Source organism: Scyliorhinus torazame, chromosome 1 (genome assembly GCF_047496885.1).
Source record: "Scyliorhinus torazame isolate Kashiwa2021f chromosome 1, sScyTor2.1, whole genome shotgun sequence".
In the NCBI taxonomy this organism is placed as follows: Eukaryota; Metazoa; Chordata; class Chondrichthyes; order Carcharhiniformes; family Scyliorhinidae; genus Scyliorhinus; species Scyliorhinus torazame.
In genome coordinates this window covers 8,312,164-8,328,062 of record NC_092707.1, presented here as the reverse complement: position 1 = coordinate 8,328,062, position 15,899 = coordinate 8,312,164, and the positions used below count along the sequence as shown (strand labels likewise).

Genomic DNA, 15,899 nt, shown 5'->3' with positions numbered 1-15,899 from the left:
TTGGGACATTATCCAGGGGGATTTGAGTTTGGGAGATTGAACAATAAGTCATGACATTACCCACTTTGTGGAAACTTGGCCTGATTAACATTGGGTGATGAATGAAAACAATCAGGTGACATGTAAAACTAACACAAATTAAACCCAAACTTATTTCAGACTTCATAAAACAGTACCAAGCCAAAATCAGACCAGCGTCAGCACAAAAGCCAGACACAAGCGGGGCACCACTTATATTGTCAGTCAGTTAAGTACAGAGTAACTCGCTGCCAACTCTCTCTCTGCCACATGTTGGCCTTGTCGGATAACATCTTCGCACTGTCGTCCTACACAGCTCCTTCAAATCCTCCAACCTCTCACCAAGAACTGCAAATATCAGCGGGTGGCCTGAAAGCAGCCTGGAGTGAAGGCCTCGAGGAAGACTCACACCCTTCACAACCTCAGCAGGCCCAGGGGCTCCCGAGGTGTTACAAAGCGAGAAGCTTGCCAACCCAGTCGGTGCTCAGCAAGATCCCACAGTGAGACGTTGACCAGATAAGTAGTGATTAGTCGGTGAGGGAATAAATATAGGCAGGAACACCGGGTACAAACCCCCCCCCACCCCCCCCCCCCCCCCCCCCCCCACCCCCCACCCACCTAACCAAACTCTTTGTAGTTATGGCTGTGGGTTCTTTTCACCCACCAGGCCTCAGTTTAATGCCCCCTCCTGAAAGACTGTCGCAACGCTGGCTCCTGAAGTGCGGGCGAGTATTTCACCAGATCAGATGCTCAACAGCACAAGAGCGATACATTGGGCCAACGTTGGAAAAAACCTGCAGGAACGGGGATTGGATTTAGTGTTCTCAAGTTTCAAATCTGAAAGCTAAATTGCTTTCAGATAGCTTATGTGGTTCCCATGGTGACAGGAGGCACTCTCTTTCTCATACCAACCCCCCCTCCCAACCCCACCCCTCCCCCTTACCAGGGCGCTTGACAGTTCCTCCCTCCGGCTTCGGTTCCGAAAGTTAAACCGCCCTGTCCCAGACCAGCTGTTCCTGACGCGCCTCATTCACCGTCAGATTCAACGCTGCTGCACACACAGGTAACATTGCCAAGCACTTGCAAGTTCAAGAATCTCCAGGGCACCCTCTTCTCCAGCCCCAGCTGTCACTAAAATTTACTTTTTAACAGGGCAGATTGGCCGTTCGTACTTGACGTCACTTTGGTAGAAAAAGAAATGGCAGGCGCAAAATTACCGGTTTCCGGCCTGTGGACCATGCCGGCAGCCTTTCCCGGCATCGGCCTTGGTGAAGCTCCGCAATGGAGTTGCCAAGCCGGGTTGGACTCATTCCAGAGGCCCCTCGGCCCCCAACTGCCCCCACCCACCCTGGCCCTCACCCACAACCAGCCTGCCAACGTGCAACATCCAACGCCTGCGTCACTAATGGACAACAGTGTTCAGAGAAGATTTGCTGGGTCACGGGGATAGGGTGGAGACGTGGGCTTGGGTAGGGTGCTCTTTCCAAGGGCCGGTGCAGACTCGATGGGCCGAATGGCCTCCTTCTGCACTGTGAATTCTATGATTCCCTGAAGATGAAGGCACGTACTTTTTCTAATGCAGCCTCAGACTTTTCTCTTGGGTTGTTATCCACAGCAGAATTCCGGGCGGTGTAATTCCCGGAACCTCTGGGGTAACCCAGGAAAGGTAGACCACCTACGGACTGGGCAATTTCCTGATGTCACACAGACAGTGGGGAATCTGTTTAAAGGTCTCCGGGAGCGGGGAAGGGAGGGAGGAGGCGGATATTTAAAACTGTCGCCTCAATTCACCAGTACACGCTCCCAATGATATCGTGGACATGACCCCAGCATCCCAATATCCTTGTGAATTCTGTCAGTAACTTTGGAACAGCATTCCCAGGAAGGGGCAGCTTCCCTCTGACGGGCTGTCAACAAGCTTCACTTTGCTTTTATAACATTTAATGATCTCTGTAACAATCCGGCTGCTAATTTCCAATGTTGGCACTCCAGCAAACCTTGGGTGAAAGGTATTTGGAATGAATGCACAAGGGAGAGGAGAGAGAGGGGCTCAGCGTTCCACTCCTGGTCGACTATTCGGTGTTCAGTATCTTACCAGCTTGTGGCTCAGTGTTATCGAGGTCAGAGGGGATCCGGAGAGGTTGTGAGAAAGCGATGGAGGCGGTTCGATTTTCAGCGAGATGATGTAGCTCATCACCGTGATCTTGTGGTCTTTGTGGAGCACTGATTCACTAATTCTGAAACGAGAACGCGATGCACATTAAAGGTAACGTTCGAGAACATCAGCGCCACATTATACAAAAAGAACAAAATGTTACCCTCCCTTTCTGGGAGGAGTGTCGCACCGGCTACTCACAGGTTTCCTACATCGTGGTCCCCATCCCTCAGCTGGTAGGGTGATGCACTATCAATTACCACAAAGACCAGAGTAGTGGAATAATCGAGGCTTTATTGAGCAAAGATGTTGTGCCTCCTGTAGCTGGAACCAGAATGGCTGCAGCACGGTGAGCACACACATTTATACCCCGCCTAATGGGCGGAGCCAGCAGGCAGGGATTTACCCTTGTATCTCTAATATACGGGCAGTGCCCGTAATACATGTAATACACATGTGGTGACTACCACATACGGGAATTGAACCCACTCTATTGGCTTCACTCTGCATCACCAACCAGCTGTCCAGCCAACTGAGGTAAGCTGGCCAGTAGGTTCCTCGTGAAGGCCCCGCCTTCTCAACCCTGTCCCTCACCCGAGGTATGGTGACCCTCAAGTTAAATCACCACCAGTCAGCTCTCCCCCTCATAGGGAAAGCAACCTATGGCCATCTGGGACTATTTGACGGTGCAAGGAATCACAGGCAACACCTATTCTGATGCCCAAATGAAGCATTTTGTAAATTTGGACAATTCTCAATCATTTGCTGCTGTGTTGGGGGGGTTTCTGCTCCCAAGCTCAGTGTGGGTGGGTTCAGGAGTGGGGTGGGGTGGGGGTGGGGTTTGAGAGGGGTGGTGTATAGGTGTGTCTGTCCAAGCTACTCCACCAGTCTTGGTGGACGAGCGGGTATTGTTGGGCACCCCATTCGGGCGCCGTTTAGCACTGGTCCACACAAAATGGAGACCAGATGAAACGGCACTTGGGGTGGGGGGGGGGGGTCCTCCAAGCGATCGGAGACCCCCGGGTGATCGGCCACTGTCCAGGCTGGCGCCCTGACACTGTTGGTGCCACCTGGGCACCTTGACAGTGCCACCCGGTTGCCAGCTTGAGGTGGCACTGCCAGGCTGGCAGGGTGTTAGGCTGGCAACGCCAAGGAACCATGCTGGCATTTGCCCATGCTGTGAATCGGACCCGGGGGTGCCTTGCCATATGTAGTGGGTTGTTGGGGGTGGGGGGGGCTCGAGGACTTTGGGGGGTGTTCCCCACCGGAGCCCAAAACAAAAACAGAGTGCCATTGAATAACAGCGCCGGGTACGACCCTGCAAATCCCACCCAAAATGGACTCGGTTTTTGTAGTTAAATCGTGCCCACTGTCTCTATGGAGCTAATTTTGCCACCTTTTTTTTAACCGTCTCATAAACTTGTATTACCAACATCAAGGATTATTTTACACACATCACGTATTCTCCCTGCCCCTGCGCTCTGAGTGAAACTGTACCATTTTGGTAATATCGCCCCTTCCCACACACCCGTCCAAAATGCATCACGTTACAATTCCCCATGCTGAATGTCATCTGCATTAAAATAAACGTCAAGTCGCCACAGTCCCAGGTGACCATCGGCTGCTTTCCCCTTGGAGGGGGGGGGAGCTGACTGGTGGTGATTTAACCTGAGGGCCACCACACCTCAGGCGAGGGGTGAGGTGGAGAAGGCGGAAACCCTCATGAATAACCTCAGCCGCTAGTGGAATTGAACCCACGCGGCTGGCCTCGATCTGCATCACAAACTAGCCGTCCAGCCCACGGAGCTAAACCGGCCCCCATTTGACCTGCATTCGGGTCTGTTTGTGGTGTGAGTGCGTGACGATTCAGCGATCCAGGACATATCACACACTGCAGCCACCTGCCTGGGCACAAGCAAGTTTCCCGTTCGCAAACGGGTGTGAGCAGAAGGGGAGAAGCCTCAAAGAGAGCCGGTGGTGCCAACCTTGATATGGAAACTTCCATTTTCAGCTCAATGCGCAGGATAAAGGGCGGGTTCTTCCGTTACCCTCGTTGCGTGTTTCTTGGATTCAATGGGATTTCCCATTGAAGCTACCCCACACCATCGGGAACCCCACAGGCAGGGGTGCGCTGTCAGAAGGGAAGAGAATCCCAATAGCCAGAGAATCCCGGCCATGATTATTATTTGAAATGAAATGAAAATTGCTTATTGTCACAAGTAGGCTTCAAATAAAGTTACTGTGGAAAGCCCCTAGTCGCCACATTCCGGCGCCTGTTCGGGGAGGCTGGTACGGGAATTGAACCGTGCTGCTGGCCTGCCTTGGTCTGCTTTCAAAGCCAGCGATTTAGCCCAGTATGCTAAACCAGCCCCATTTTCATGCAAAGGAACTGACAATTACATATATTTTTTAAATTGTTCAAGTGGAACATGTGATAAAAAGCAGAAGACCATTTCGACTCTGGGTTTTAATGCAATGTATCTTCTTCAGCACATTCCTAAGTGTAACATTTATCTATTAAACCAAGTTCAGCAGAGATGCACAAGCAACTATTCGTCAAACACAACCGTTTGTCTCTCACAGGAATGCAGAGGTTGCTGAAGAAACACATTCCCCAAGAACAGAGATCCAACGGGACTGCCCTCCACACATTCAGAAACACTCCACAAAACACATAAGCTAGCTCGAACCAAATCTAATTCTAATTGAACGGGAACCTGATGGAGCAACACCAAATGGGTTTCCTAGTTTCGGGTATAGATACACAAAGTAATGACGCAGTTAATGGTCAACAATAAATACACGGGGGGTTCCTCTCTGGAGAGAGGGGATTGAAAAGGGAGGGAGTTTACGTTTTTAAAAAAGGAAAATATTGTGGACGCTGCAAATTTGAAACAAAGCGGGAAAATGCTGAAAACACTCAGCATGTCTCTCTCCACAAACTGCCTGAACATTTCAGACCTTCAGACCTTGAAGGTGTAAGCTAGATCATCAAAGTGAGCCGAATTTTCCCATCACTCCCTCTCCCTCAGAGTGATGGGGTGGGGAGAGGGGGGGGTGTAAAATCAGGTGGCACGGTAGGGGTCTTTTCAGACAGGGAGCAAGGCTGCCCACCACATCTCTGGACTGGTTGCCTCTGCAGATGCTGCCAAACCCGATGCGCTTTCCCACCATTTTTTGAAATAGTTCAACGTGCGCAGACCGCACGGAGCATTGTTCTGGGCTCCGTATTGTCGAAACAATCCATGGCACTGGGGGAGGTGCAAGAAATGGTTAAAAGCATGACGTCAGGACTGGGAGGTTGTCATTGTCGGGCATGATTGGACAGGCTGAGGATCTTCTGTCCTCTGGCAAAGAGAGGGCTGGCGAAGCGACGCGCTAGAGATTGCTTAAATCGTGCAAGGGGCTGATAGGGTCGATGCAGAGAAGATGCCTCCGCTTGTGAAACGGACCAGAACACGGGACGTTCACCAAGAAATGCAATGGGGACTTGGCCCGCGATCGAGGCCCACCAATCGGTGGGCCGGCCTCTCTAGCTGGGGGTCTCTTTTCCTACGCGCCGGCCCCTGTACTCCTACGCCATGTTGCGGCGGGGCCGGCACCACTACTCTGCCGCGGGAAGGGAGAATCCCGCTCCAAGTGTGGGAGGAGGCTCGTGTGCAAAATAAATATGGATATTATAATAATAATAATTTTTATTATTTTCACAAGTCGGCTTACATTAACACTGCAATGACGTTATTGTGAAAATCCCCTAGTTGCCACATTCCGGCGCCTGTTCGGGTACACAGAGGAACCATTCAGAATGTCCAATTCACCAAACAGCAGGGGGCGAAATTCTCCTACCCGCCCCGCCACATTTCTGCCCCGACCGGCCAGCGGGAGTCTCCGTAACACCGGCCGGTCAATGGGGTTTCCCATTGTGGGGCAGCCCCACGCCGTCGGGAAACCCCCCGGGCGCCGGCAAAACGGAGACTCCCGCCGGCGGAGAATGACGCCCCACGTCTTTGGACTGTGGGAGGAAACCGGAGCACCCGGAGGAAACCCACGCAGACACGGGGGAGAACGTGCAGACTCTGCACAGACAGTGACCCAAGCCGGGAATCGAACCCGGGACCCTGGCGCTGTGAAGCAACAGTGCTAACCACTGTGCTACCCTGCTGCCTATGATGTAGGGAATGGTCTTTTGCACTGCTGCACATTCTCTGTGTTCCTGATTTCAGTGCCGCTCTCTGATGGGCGCTAACAGCACCTCCTGTACTTTAACCTCACAAACAATCTTCAGTGCGCGAGATTGAAGATGAACCCTGGTTAAAGGCAGTATCGGGAGGTGGGCTGTGATGGTGGAGTTCGATACTGTCCGCACCCAGCTAACAGACACAGACTTTCCACAGTTCTTACTGGAGTGTGTCCAGGAGCCAGGAATATCGGCTAATTCGCTTTCTCCTCCCTACTCTGGAGCATTCAGGCGAATCGTAATGTTTTTAATCACTCTACTTGGCCAAAGCAGTTAATCTGACAGAGAGAGAGGGAAGGCTTCAAAATCCACATGTTCTTTTTAAGTGAAATGTAAAAACAGCTGGTGTAATTATGCAGCAAGTTGGTGCAATTGCCTTGGCAGCTCCTTTGACTGCAATAACAGAATTATGATGCTCAGAAAGACGCCACATAGCTCATCATGCCTGCCTGCATTGCCTCTTTAAAAGATTTATCCAATCACGTGCTACTCCCCATAACCCTGTCATTTTGAAAATGACTGAATCTGCTTTCACCAGCCCATAAGGCAGCGCATTCCACATTACAACTTGCTACGTAGAAATAGCTCATCTCCCCCTTGGTTCTTTTGCCAATTCGCTTCAATCTGTGTCCCTCTGATTACTGATCCTCCTGCGGTGAAAGCACGTTCTCCTTATTTACACTAATTGAAGACCTCTGTTAAATCTCCCCTTAACCTGCTCTGCTCCGAGGAGTCCCAGTCTCTCCACTACAACTGAAGTCTCTCAAGCCCATTACCTCCCTGGTAAACCTCCTCTCCAAGGCCTTGACATCCTCCGTAAAGTGTGGCGCCTGGACTGAACGACAGGTTTAACCCAATACTTCAGCTGATGACGAACCAATGTTTTATATCTTTTGTAAGGAGCAATGAAGAGTCCACACCGAATTGTTCAAAACAAAATCTTAACTTTATTTTGCAATAACTATTATTTACGGCCCCAGTGGACCCCTCCTGGCTCTTCATTGGTCGGTGCCTTACTGCCCGATTCTGACTGTCCCCTGCCCCCTTATCGGGGGAGCTCGTATTCTACAAGATAATGGGGTAGTTAATCATCCCCGCCCCGGAGGACCCGTGGGAGTTACACTATCTGAAAATCCAGGGGGCCAAATTGCTTAAAAAAAACCAACCTGACATAGAACATAGATTATCATAGAATTTACAGCGCAGAAGGAGGCCATTCGGCCCATCGAGTCTGCACCGGCTCTTGGAAAGAGCACCCTACCCAAGGTCAACACCTCCACCCTATCCCCACAACCCAGCAACCCCACCCAACACTAAGGGCAATTTTGGACACTAAGGGCAATTTATCACGGCCAATCCACCTAACCTGCACATCTTGAAATGAAAAATGAAAATCGCTTATTATCGCAAGTAGGCTTCAAATGAAGTTACTGTGAAAAGCCCCTAGTCGCCACATTCCGGCACCTGTTCAGGGAGGCTGTTACATGAACTGTGGGAGGAAACCGGACTGTGGGAGGAAACCGGAGCACCCGGAGGAAACCCGCGCACACACGGGGGAGAACGTGCAGACTCCGCACAGACAGTGACCCAGCGGGGAATCGAACCTGAGACCCTGGCGCCGTGAAGCCACAGTGCTAGCCACTTCTGCTACCGTGCTGCCCAAAAATAAATAGCTGACGAAAAAACGAAAAAAACGAAGGAGATTGTCATCAACTTCAGGAAGCGTAGTGGAGTACATGCCCCTGTCTACATCAATGGGAACGAAGTAGAAAGGGTCGAGAGCTTCAAGTTTTTAGGTGTCCAGATCACCAACAATCTGTCCTGGTCCCCCCATGCCGACACCATAGTTAAGAAAGCCCACCAACGACTCTACAGAAGACTAAGGAAATTTGGCATGTCAGCTACGACCCTCACCAACTTCTACAGATGCACCATAGAAAGCATTCTTTCTGGTTGTATCACAGCTTGGTACGGAGCCTGCTCTGCCCAAGACCGCAGGAAACTACAAAAGGCTGTGAATGTAGCCCAGTCCATCACGCAAACCAGCCTCCCATCCATTGACTCTGTCTATAATTCCCGCTGCCTCGGAAAGGCAGCCAGCATAATTAAGGACCCCACGCACCCCGGACATACTCTCTTCCACCTTCTTCCGTCAGGAAAAAGATACCAAAGTTTGAGGTCACGTACCAACCGACTCAAGAACAGCTTCTTCCCTACTGCCACCAGACTTTTGAATGGACCTACCTCGTATTAAGTTGATCTTTTGTCTACACCTTGCTATAACTGTAACATTACATTCTGCAGTCTCTCCTTCCTTCTCTATGTACGGTATGCATTGTTTGTACAGCAGGCAAGAAACAACACTTTTCACTGTACACTAATACATGTGACAATAATAAATCAAATCAAATCAAATCAATGACATTCCATCTTTCAATGTTTGTGATCATAAACCCCCAGACCCCTCTCTTTCTACACCTCTTTCAGCAATGCAATGCCATTGAACGTCAAGGGAGATGGTTAAATCCTTTCTTGTAGGAGATGATCATGACCTAGCACTTGTGTGGCGCGAATGTAACTTGCCACTTGTCAGCCCCGAGCCTGGATATTGTCCAGGTCTTGCTGCATTTGGATAGGGACTGCTTCAGTGTCTGAGGAGTCGCGAATGATGCTGAACATCGTGCAGTCACCCGCAAACATCCCCACTTCTGACCTTATGATGGAAGGGAGGTCATTGATGAAGCAGCTGAAGATGGTTGGGGCCGAGGACACAACCCTGAGGAACTCCTGCAGTGATGTCCTGGAACAGAGATGATTGACCTCCAACCACCAGAACCATCTTCCTTTGTGCCGGGTATGACTCCAACCAGCGGCGAGTTTCCCCCTGATTCCCACTGACTCCGGTTTAGCTCGGGCTCCATGATGCCACACTCGGTCAAATGCTGCCTTGATGTCAACGGCAGTCACTCTCACCTCACCTCTGGCATTCAGCTCTTTTGTCCATGTTTGAATCAAGGCTGTAATGAGGTCAGGAGCTGAGTGACCCTGGCGGAACCCAAACTGAGTGTCCGTGAGCAGGTTGTTGCTGAGTAAGTGCCGCTTGATAGCACTGTTGAGGACTCCTTCCATCCCTTTGCTGATGATGGAGAGGAGACTGATAGGGCGGTAATTGGCAGGGTTGGATTTGTTCTGTTTCTTGTGTAAAGGACACACCTGGGCAACTTTACACATTGCTGGGTAGATGCCAGTGTTGTAGCTGTACTGGAACAGCTTGGCTTGGGGTGCGGCAAGTTCTGGAGCACAAGTCTTCAGTACTATTGCTGGGGTATTGTCAGGGCCCAGAGCCTTTACAGTTTCCAGTGCCTTCAGCCGTTTCTTGATATCACGAGGAGTGAATCGTATTGGCTGAAGACTGACATCTGTGATGCTGGGACCTCCGGAGGAGACCGAGACGGATCATCCACTCGGCACTTCTGGCTGAAGATTGTTGCGAACGCCTCACCCTTGTCTTTTGCACAAATGTGCTGGGCTCCTCCATCATTGAGGATGGGGATATTTGTGGAACCTCCTCCTCCAGTGAGTTTAATTGTCCACCACCATTCACAGCTGGATGTGGCAGGGCTGCGGAGCTTAGATATGATCTGTTTGTTGTGAAATCGCTTAGTTCTGTCTAATACTTGCTCCTTATGCTGTTATGCTTATGTAGTCCTGTGTTATAGCTTCACCAGGTTGACACCTCATTTTTTGGTCTGTCTGATGTTGCTCCCGGCACGCCCTCCCGCACTCTTCATTGAACCAGGGTTGGTTACCGTGGTAATGGTAGAGTGGGGGATATGCCAGGTCATGAGTTCAAAGATGGTGGTCAAGTACAATTCTGCTGCTGCTGACCCACAGCGCCTCATGGATGTCCAGTCTTGAGTTGCTAGATCTGTTCGAAGTCTGTCCCTTTTAGCACGGTGGTAGTGCCACACAACACGAATCACCAAGATATGGCGCTAGGATTAGACAGTTGAAGAAGGTGGAGTTGCACAGCATGGGCACGGGTGTTAGCCACTTGTAGATAGTTTCCAGATTCATAAATAAACTTTCACTTATTGCACCGTCCTTCTAGCTCCTTGTTTTGATGAGTTAGCTTCCTTTATGTGCTGGCCCGAAAACGTGCTTCCTGTCCCACAGAAAGACTGGGTGTCTGGGTGCCAGAGCTCCCTCCATCTGCTTTCTGCAACATTGCCAGCACATTGGTGGCGTCCCCTCAGTCTCCCAACCATGCTGTGCCTCGTAGGGAATGAGGATGTCTCCCACAATGTTCAGGGTTACCGTCACTGATCCCAGTCTTTGTCGATGGGTGCTGTCTGGAATGCTGCCCTCCAGCTGGCCCCCATATTCCGTTAGCCTCAGCCTGAGATCACACTGAGCCTCAAGGGCACAGAGCACGAAGGAGAGCCTGAGATGAGGAGTGGGTGAAATCTCTGCTTGACATCACCATGATATGACCCTGGTCATTGAGGGGAAGTGAGCTGCCTTCAGCCAGTTCGGAGTCAAGCATTTACAGTAGCTCTTTGAGGATCTGTGCACTGTCCCCATTAAAGGTTGTCATCATTCTCCTGTAGTGTAGGGACTATGTGCAAACGACCCCTCCCCATAACATGAATCTTATCACTGAGGGTGTGCGCTGCCAGTGATCAGATGTGAGAACGTAGATGGTGCATATCCTTCCTGCAGATGAGTGACAACCATCTATAAACATCCATGTGATGTTTATAGAAAGGAAGTGAGGATGATGGGATGGGCTCATGTGGTTCACCTCATCATCATCCATGAACCGAGCGGCTATGAGTGCGTCCTAGTGGCCATCACCACTGCCATCCTCCCCCTCCAGGACATTCTCTCCCTCATCCAGCTCGACATCCGAGGAAATGTGCAGCTCCTCCATCTCTTCTCCGGGCAGTGGAAGCTCCAGGTTGTGAAGGGCGCAGCAGAAGACCACTTCATGCGACACCCTCTGTGGAATGTACTGCGGGGCTCCAATCAGACATCAGAGCTCAAGTTCAACATCCCGATGGTCTGCGAGTAGCAGAATGAGCCTTGTCATATCTGACCTCAGCTGCACTCTGACCTCCGCAGAGGTGACATCAGCCATGGCCCCAGAGGGTATCTCCTGTCCTAGAGGAGCCAATCCTGTAGCCGCTGCGGGTCCTCGAGCATGACGGGGGATCTGAGACCGGTTCAGGATGTAGGAGTCGTGCAAACGCCCCAGGAACTAAGCACACACTTGGGAGGATGCGCTCCGTGTGGTCGCAGACCAGCTGAACATTTGGGGGATGGAAGCCTTTGCGGTTCATGAACTGCACTCCTCCGTCCCACGGGGATTGGAGAGCTACATGAAGACAGTCAATGGCACGCTGCACCTGCGGAAAGCGAGGCACCTGGGCGAATCCCGTGGCTGTTGAATCCTGTCTTGACTGATCTCAATCGAAATGGACAGAGTTGTGTGCCCTCGCAAATAATGCATCCGTAATCTCCTGGATGCACTCATGTCTGGAAGCTTGCTAGATTTTGCAAATGTCACCTGTGGAGCCCTGGAAGGAGCCGGCCATGTAAAGGTTGAGGGCGGCTGTGACTTTCAATGCCACAGGTAGTGAATACCTTCCGAGTCCGTGTGGCGGCACCTCCTGCAGAGGGTGCATATGTGAGCCACCAGTTACCTGCACAGGCAAAGTCTTCAGCCGCACTGGTTCTCACTCACCTGCCGGAAGGACATGCACCATTCAGTGCGTACTCTGGGTGGTGGAAAGGTGAACGGCCGATCTCTGGGGTCACCCCTGTTCAGGCCCTGCCACCTTTTCCTCCTCAGAGTTCTCTTCACGACTCTGGAGCCCCAGCACCTCCGCTGACCTCTTCTCTCCTCTTTACGTGCCGGAAGAATGATGGGTGGTATTCTCCAACCCCCCGCCGAGCAGGGGAGAATCCCGCACAATAGCCAGTTCCACAGGCTCCATTTCTCCCTTGCACAAATCATGGCTACATTTAAGAGCGAGGGTTGACGGTTAGTCTTTGACTCCAGGGGGGGGGGGGCATCTTTTTCCCATTCACCTTCGTTAGCTGCGTCTCGACAGCCTGTGACCCATGTGCTGGCATGGGGGCGGGGGAGTGGGGGTGCAACGATCAAAACGCGCCTCCGCACACATCTGGTGGGTCAGAGCACTCTCCTCTGCCACTGCTCACTGTCGAAGGGGATGTAAATGCTTCCCACTCAGCCAATGGTGTAGGAAAACCACAGCAGTGACTCAATGAGGTCAGCGCACCAAGGGTTGACTGTTGATTTACTCCAATAGCGCTCGCACGCATCAGTGGTAAATTAGTGGGAATAATTGGCTTATCTGTCAGACTGCAGGAATGTTAGTTGACTTTTATTTGAACACTTTCAGCTGCAAAGGAATAGAAACATTGAAAATAGGAGCAGGGGGAGGCCATTCGGCCCTTCGAGCCTGCTCCGCTATTCAACATGATCATGGTTAATCATCCAACTCAATAGCCTGGTCCCTCTTTCCCCATATCCTTTGATCCCCTTCACCCAAAGTGCTTTATCTAACTGCTTCGTGAAACCGTACAATATTTTGGCCTCAAGTACTTCCTGTGGTAGCGAATTCCACCGGCTCACCGCTCTCTGGGTGAAGAAATTTCTCCTCATCTCTGTCCTAAATGGTTTCCCCCGTACCCTCAGACTGTGACCCCTGGTTCTGGACACCCCCACCATCCGGAACATCCTTCCTGCATCTATCCTGTCCAGTCCTGTATAGTTGCAGCAAGACATCCCTGCTCCTGTACTCGAAACCTCTCGCAACGAAGGCCAACGTACCATTAGCCTTCTTTACCGCTGCACCTGCATGCTTACCTGTAGCGGGGACACCCAGGTCCCGCTGCACATTCCCCTCTCCTAATTTATGGCCATTCAGATAATACTCTGCCTTCTCGTTTTTGCTCCCAAAGTGGATAACCTCACATTTATCCAAATTATACTGCACCTGCCATTCATTTGCCCACTCACTAAAACTAGTCCAAATCTCACTGAAGGAACTCTGCATCCTCCTCACAGCTCACCCTCCCACCCAACCTGGTGTCATCTACAAATTTGGAGATATTACATTTCGTTTCCTCATCCAAATCATTTATATATATTGTGATTATCTGGGGTCCCAGCACCGGTCCCTGCGGTACCCCACTCGTCACTGCCTGTCAATTTGAATAAGACCCGTTAATTCCTACTCTTTGTTTCCTCTCTGCCGACCAGTTTTCCATGAATACACTACGCCTAATCCCACGCGCTTTAACTTTACACACTAATGTCTTATACGGGACTTTGTCAAAAGCCTTCTGAAAGTCCGAATATACCACATCCACTGGCTCCCCCTCATCAACGCTCCTCGTTACATCCTCGAAGAATTCCAGTAGATTTGTCAAGTGTGATTTCCCTTCGCAAACCTCTGCTGACTCTGTCCGATCCTGCCACTGCTTTCTAAGTGCTCGGCTATAAAATCTTTGATAATGGATTCTGGAAGTTTCCCCACTACCGACATTAGGCTGACTGGTCTCTAATTCCCTGCTTTCTCTCTACCTCCCTTTTTAAATGTTGGGGTTACATTAGCTAACCTCCACTCTGCAGGAACTATTCCACAGTCTTTAGAATCTTGGAAGGTGAACACCAATGGCTTAAGTACTTCCTTAAGTAATGTTCATAATTGACATACCTCGCCATTACACATGCCCCTGTCAATAATGAACTCTCAGGCAACCCACCCCCACCCACCCAAAAATAAATGGGTGGATCTTTCTGTCTGTGATGAATGGTCAGCCTCGCAATGCACCACCAGCCCCTGCTTCCCTTCCCAGAGTCAGGGCCCTGGCCAGAGGCCCAGGAGCAGATGAATGGAGCCTTCAGGAAGGGTCATTTTAAAATGTGGCTTTCTTCCCCTTCTGGAGATGAGTCCCCCTCACCCCAAGGCCCCTTGCTGGTTCACGCCCCCACCCCCACCCCCCCCCCCACCCCACCTCACCCCGAGACCCTTTGCTGGTTCACGGCCCCCCCACCCCACCTCACCCCGAGACCCTTTGCTGGTCACCCCCTCTCCCCCGAAACCTTTATTGATCACCCCCTCGTCCTTCCCCTGGCCCTTGCCTTTGGGGGTGTTTGTATGCGGCCGCGGGGGGGGGGGGGGGGGGGGGTTGGAGACAATCGTGATGAGACTTCCCGACGACGTAAAACATGATGGGGCCATCTGGCGAGGTTGTCCGCACCCATCGCCATCCACGCTCGAGAAGAACGGAAGCCTGTGTGTCTGTTCAACTCACTCAGAACAAGATTTCCTTGTGGACGCAGAAGGCCCGGCTGAGGTAATAAACAAATACTTGACATCTGTCTCCATTAAATACGAGGATTCTGCCACAAGCTTCTAATTCTCCTTGGATATACGATTAGTGCCAAGTGCCTGGAGGGCTGCAAATGTTGTTCTGAAAAGGAGAGACGACTAAACCCATCAACTAAAGGCCAGTTAGCCTGACGTCATCGCTGCAGAGACAATAATCCCAGAATAAATTAATTGACATTTGGAGAGTGATGGCTTCAAAACTGACAGCCAACATGGGCATATTAAAGGCAAACTGTGTCTGACTTATCTCCTGGGAGAGCGTGATGTTTGTTATTATCCCTCTCACTATTTACTCCATTGCTGACTTTCGGACCATCTGCAAATTTTGTAATTATGCCCTGGTCAATAGTACAGATCAAGAACTGCAGCGATCCCAACACCGATCCCTCGGGAACACCACAGGACTTTATGCCCTCCTGTCTGAAAAACAATTGTTCTGCACAACCCTTCGCTTCCTGTCCCCGAGTACATTTTGTGCCGATGTTACCACTGTCCTTTAATCTCTTGGGATTTAATTTTGCTGACGGGTCTATTATGTTGTACTTTGTCAAATACTTTTCGAAGGTCCACATACACAACATCACCCACATTACCCTCATTCACCCTCTCCCTTAGGCCCAGAAACTCAAAGTTAAAAGAGGAGTTGGCGGGCGGGGGGGGGGGGGGGGGGGGGGGGGGCGGAGAGAGAGGGGTGGGGCAGGGGGGCTGGTGGTTGGGCACCAGCAGCGCTGGGCACCCACACCTGGTAGGGAGTCATCCGTCCGTCCCCCCGTAGGGGACATTTGAGGCCAATTTAAGGAACCTGACTGGGATTTTCCAACCGGCCTCGAGACCCCTGCAGGCACTGGTGGGAGGTTAACTACCCCGGGAGACGGTGGCAGACTGGAGGGAGGGCAGGGGGGTGGGGATGGGGTGCTCCAGCCAGGTTTAGCGGGACCTCCCCCCACTGCCTCTCTCTGGGTACTGCACCAGCGACAGGCAGAAAACTCACCCCGACAGCTGTGATCTGGCTGAAAACATCATTTTTTATTTTAAATTTTGGAAAGTCGGACAGAGGCCCCCT

At 51.2% G+C, this 15,899-nt stretch overlaps 1 protein-coding gene across 2 annotated transcripts in view; it reads right to left on the bottom strand.

The window, feature by feature from the left end:
• The window catches only part of adgrd1 (adhesion G protein-coupled receptor D1), an 850,441-nt gene that overhangs the window by 492,036 nt on the left and 342,506 nt on the right, over positions 1–15,899 (bottom strand). For both annotated transcript variants that reach the window (XM_072517886.1, XM_072517956.1), the window contains one exon: positions 2,114–2,255. In XM_072517886.1, the coding sequence (XP_072373987.1) occupies positions 2,114–2,255 (142 nt within the window). The remainder of the gene's footprint in view (positions 1–2,113; positions 2,256–15,899) is intronic.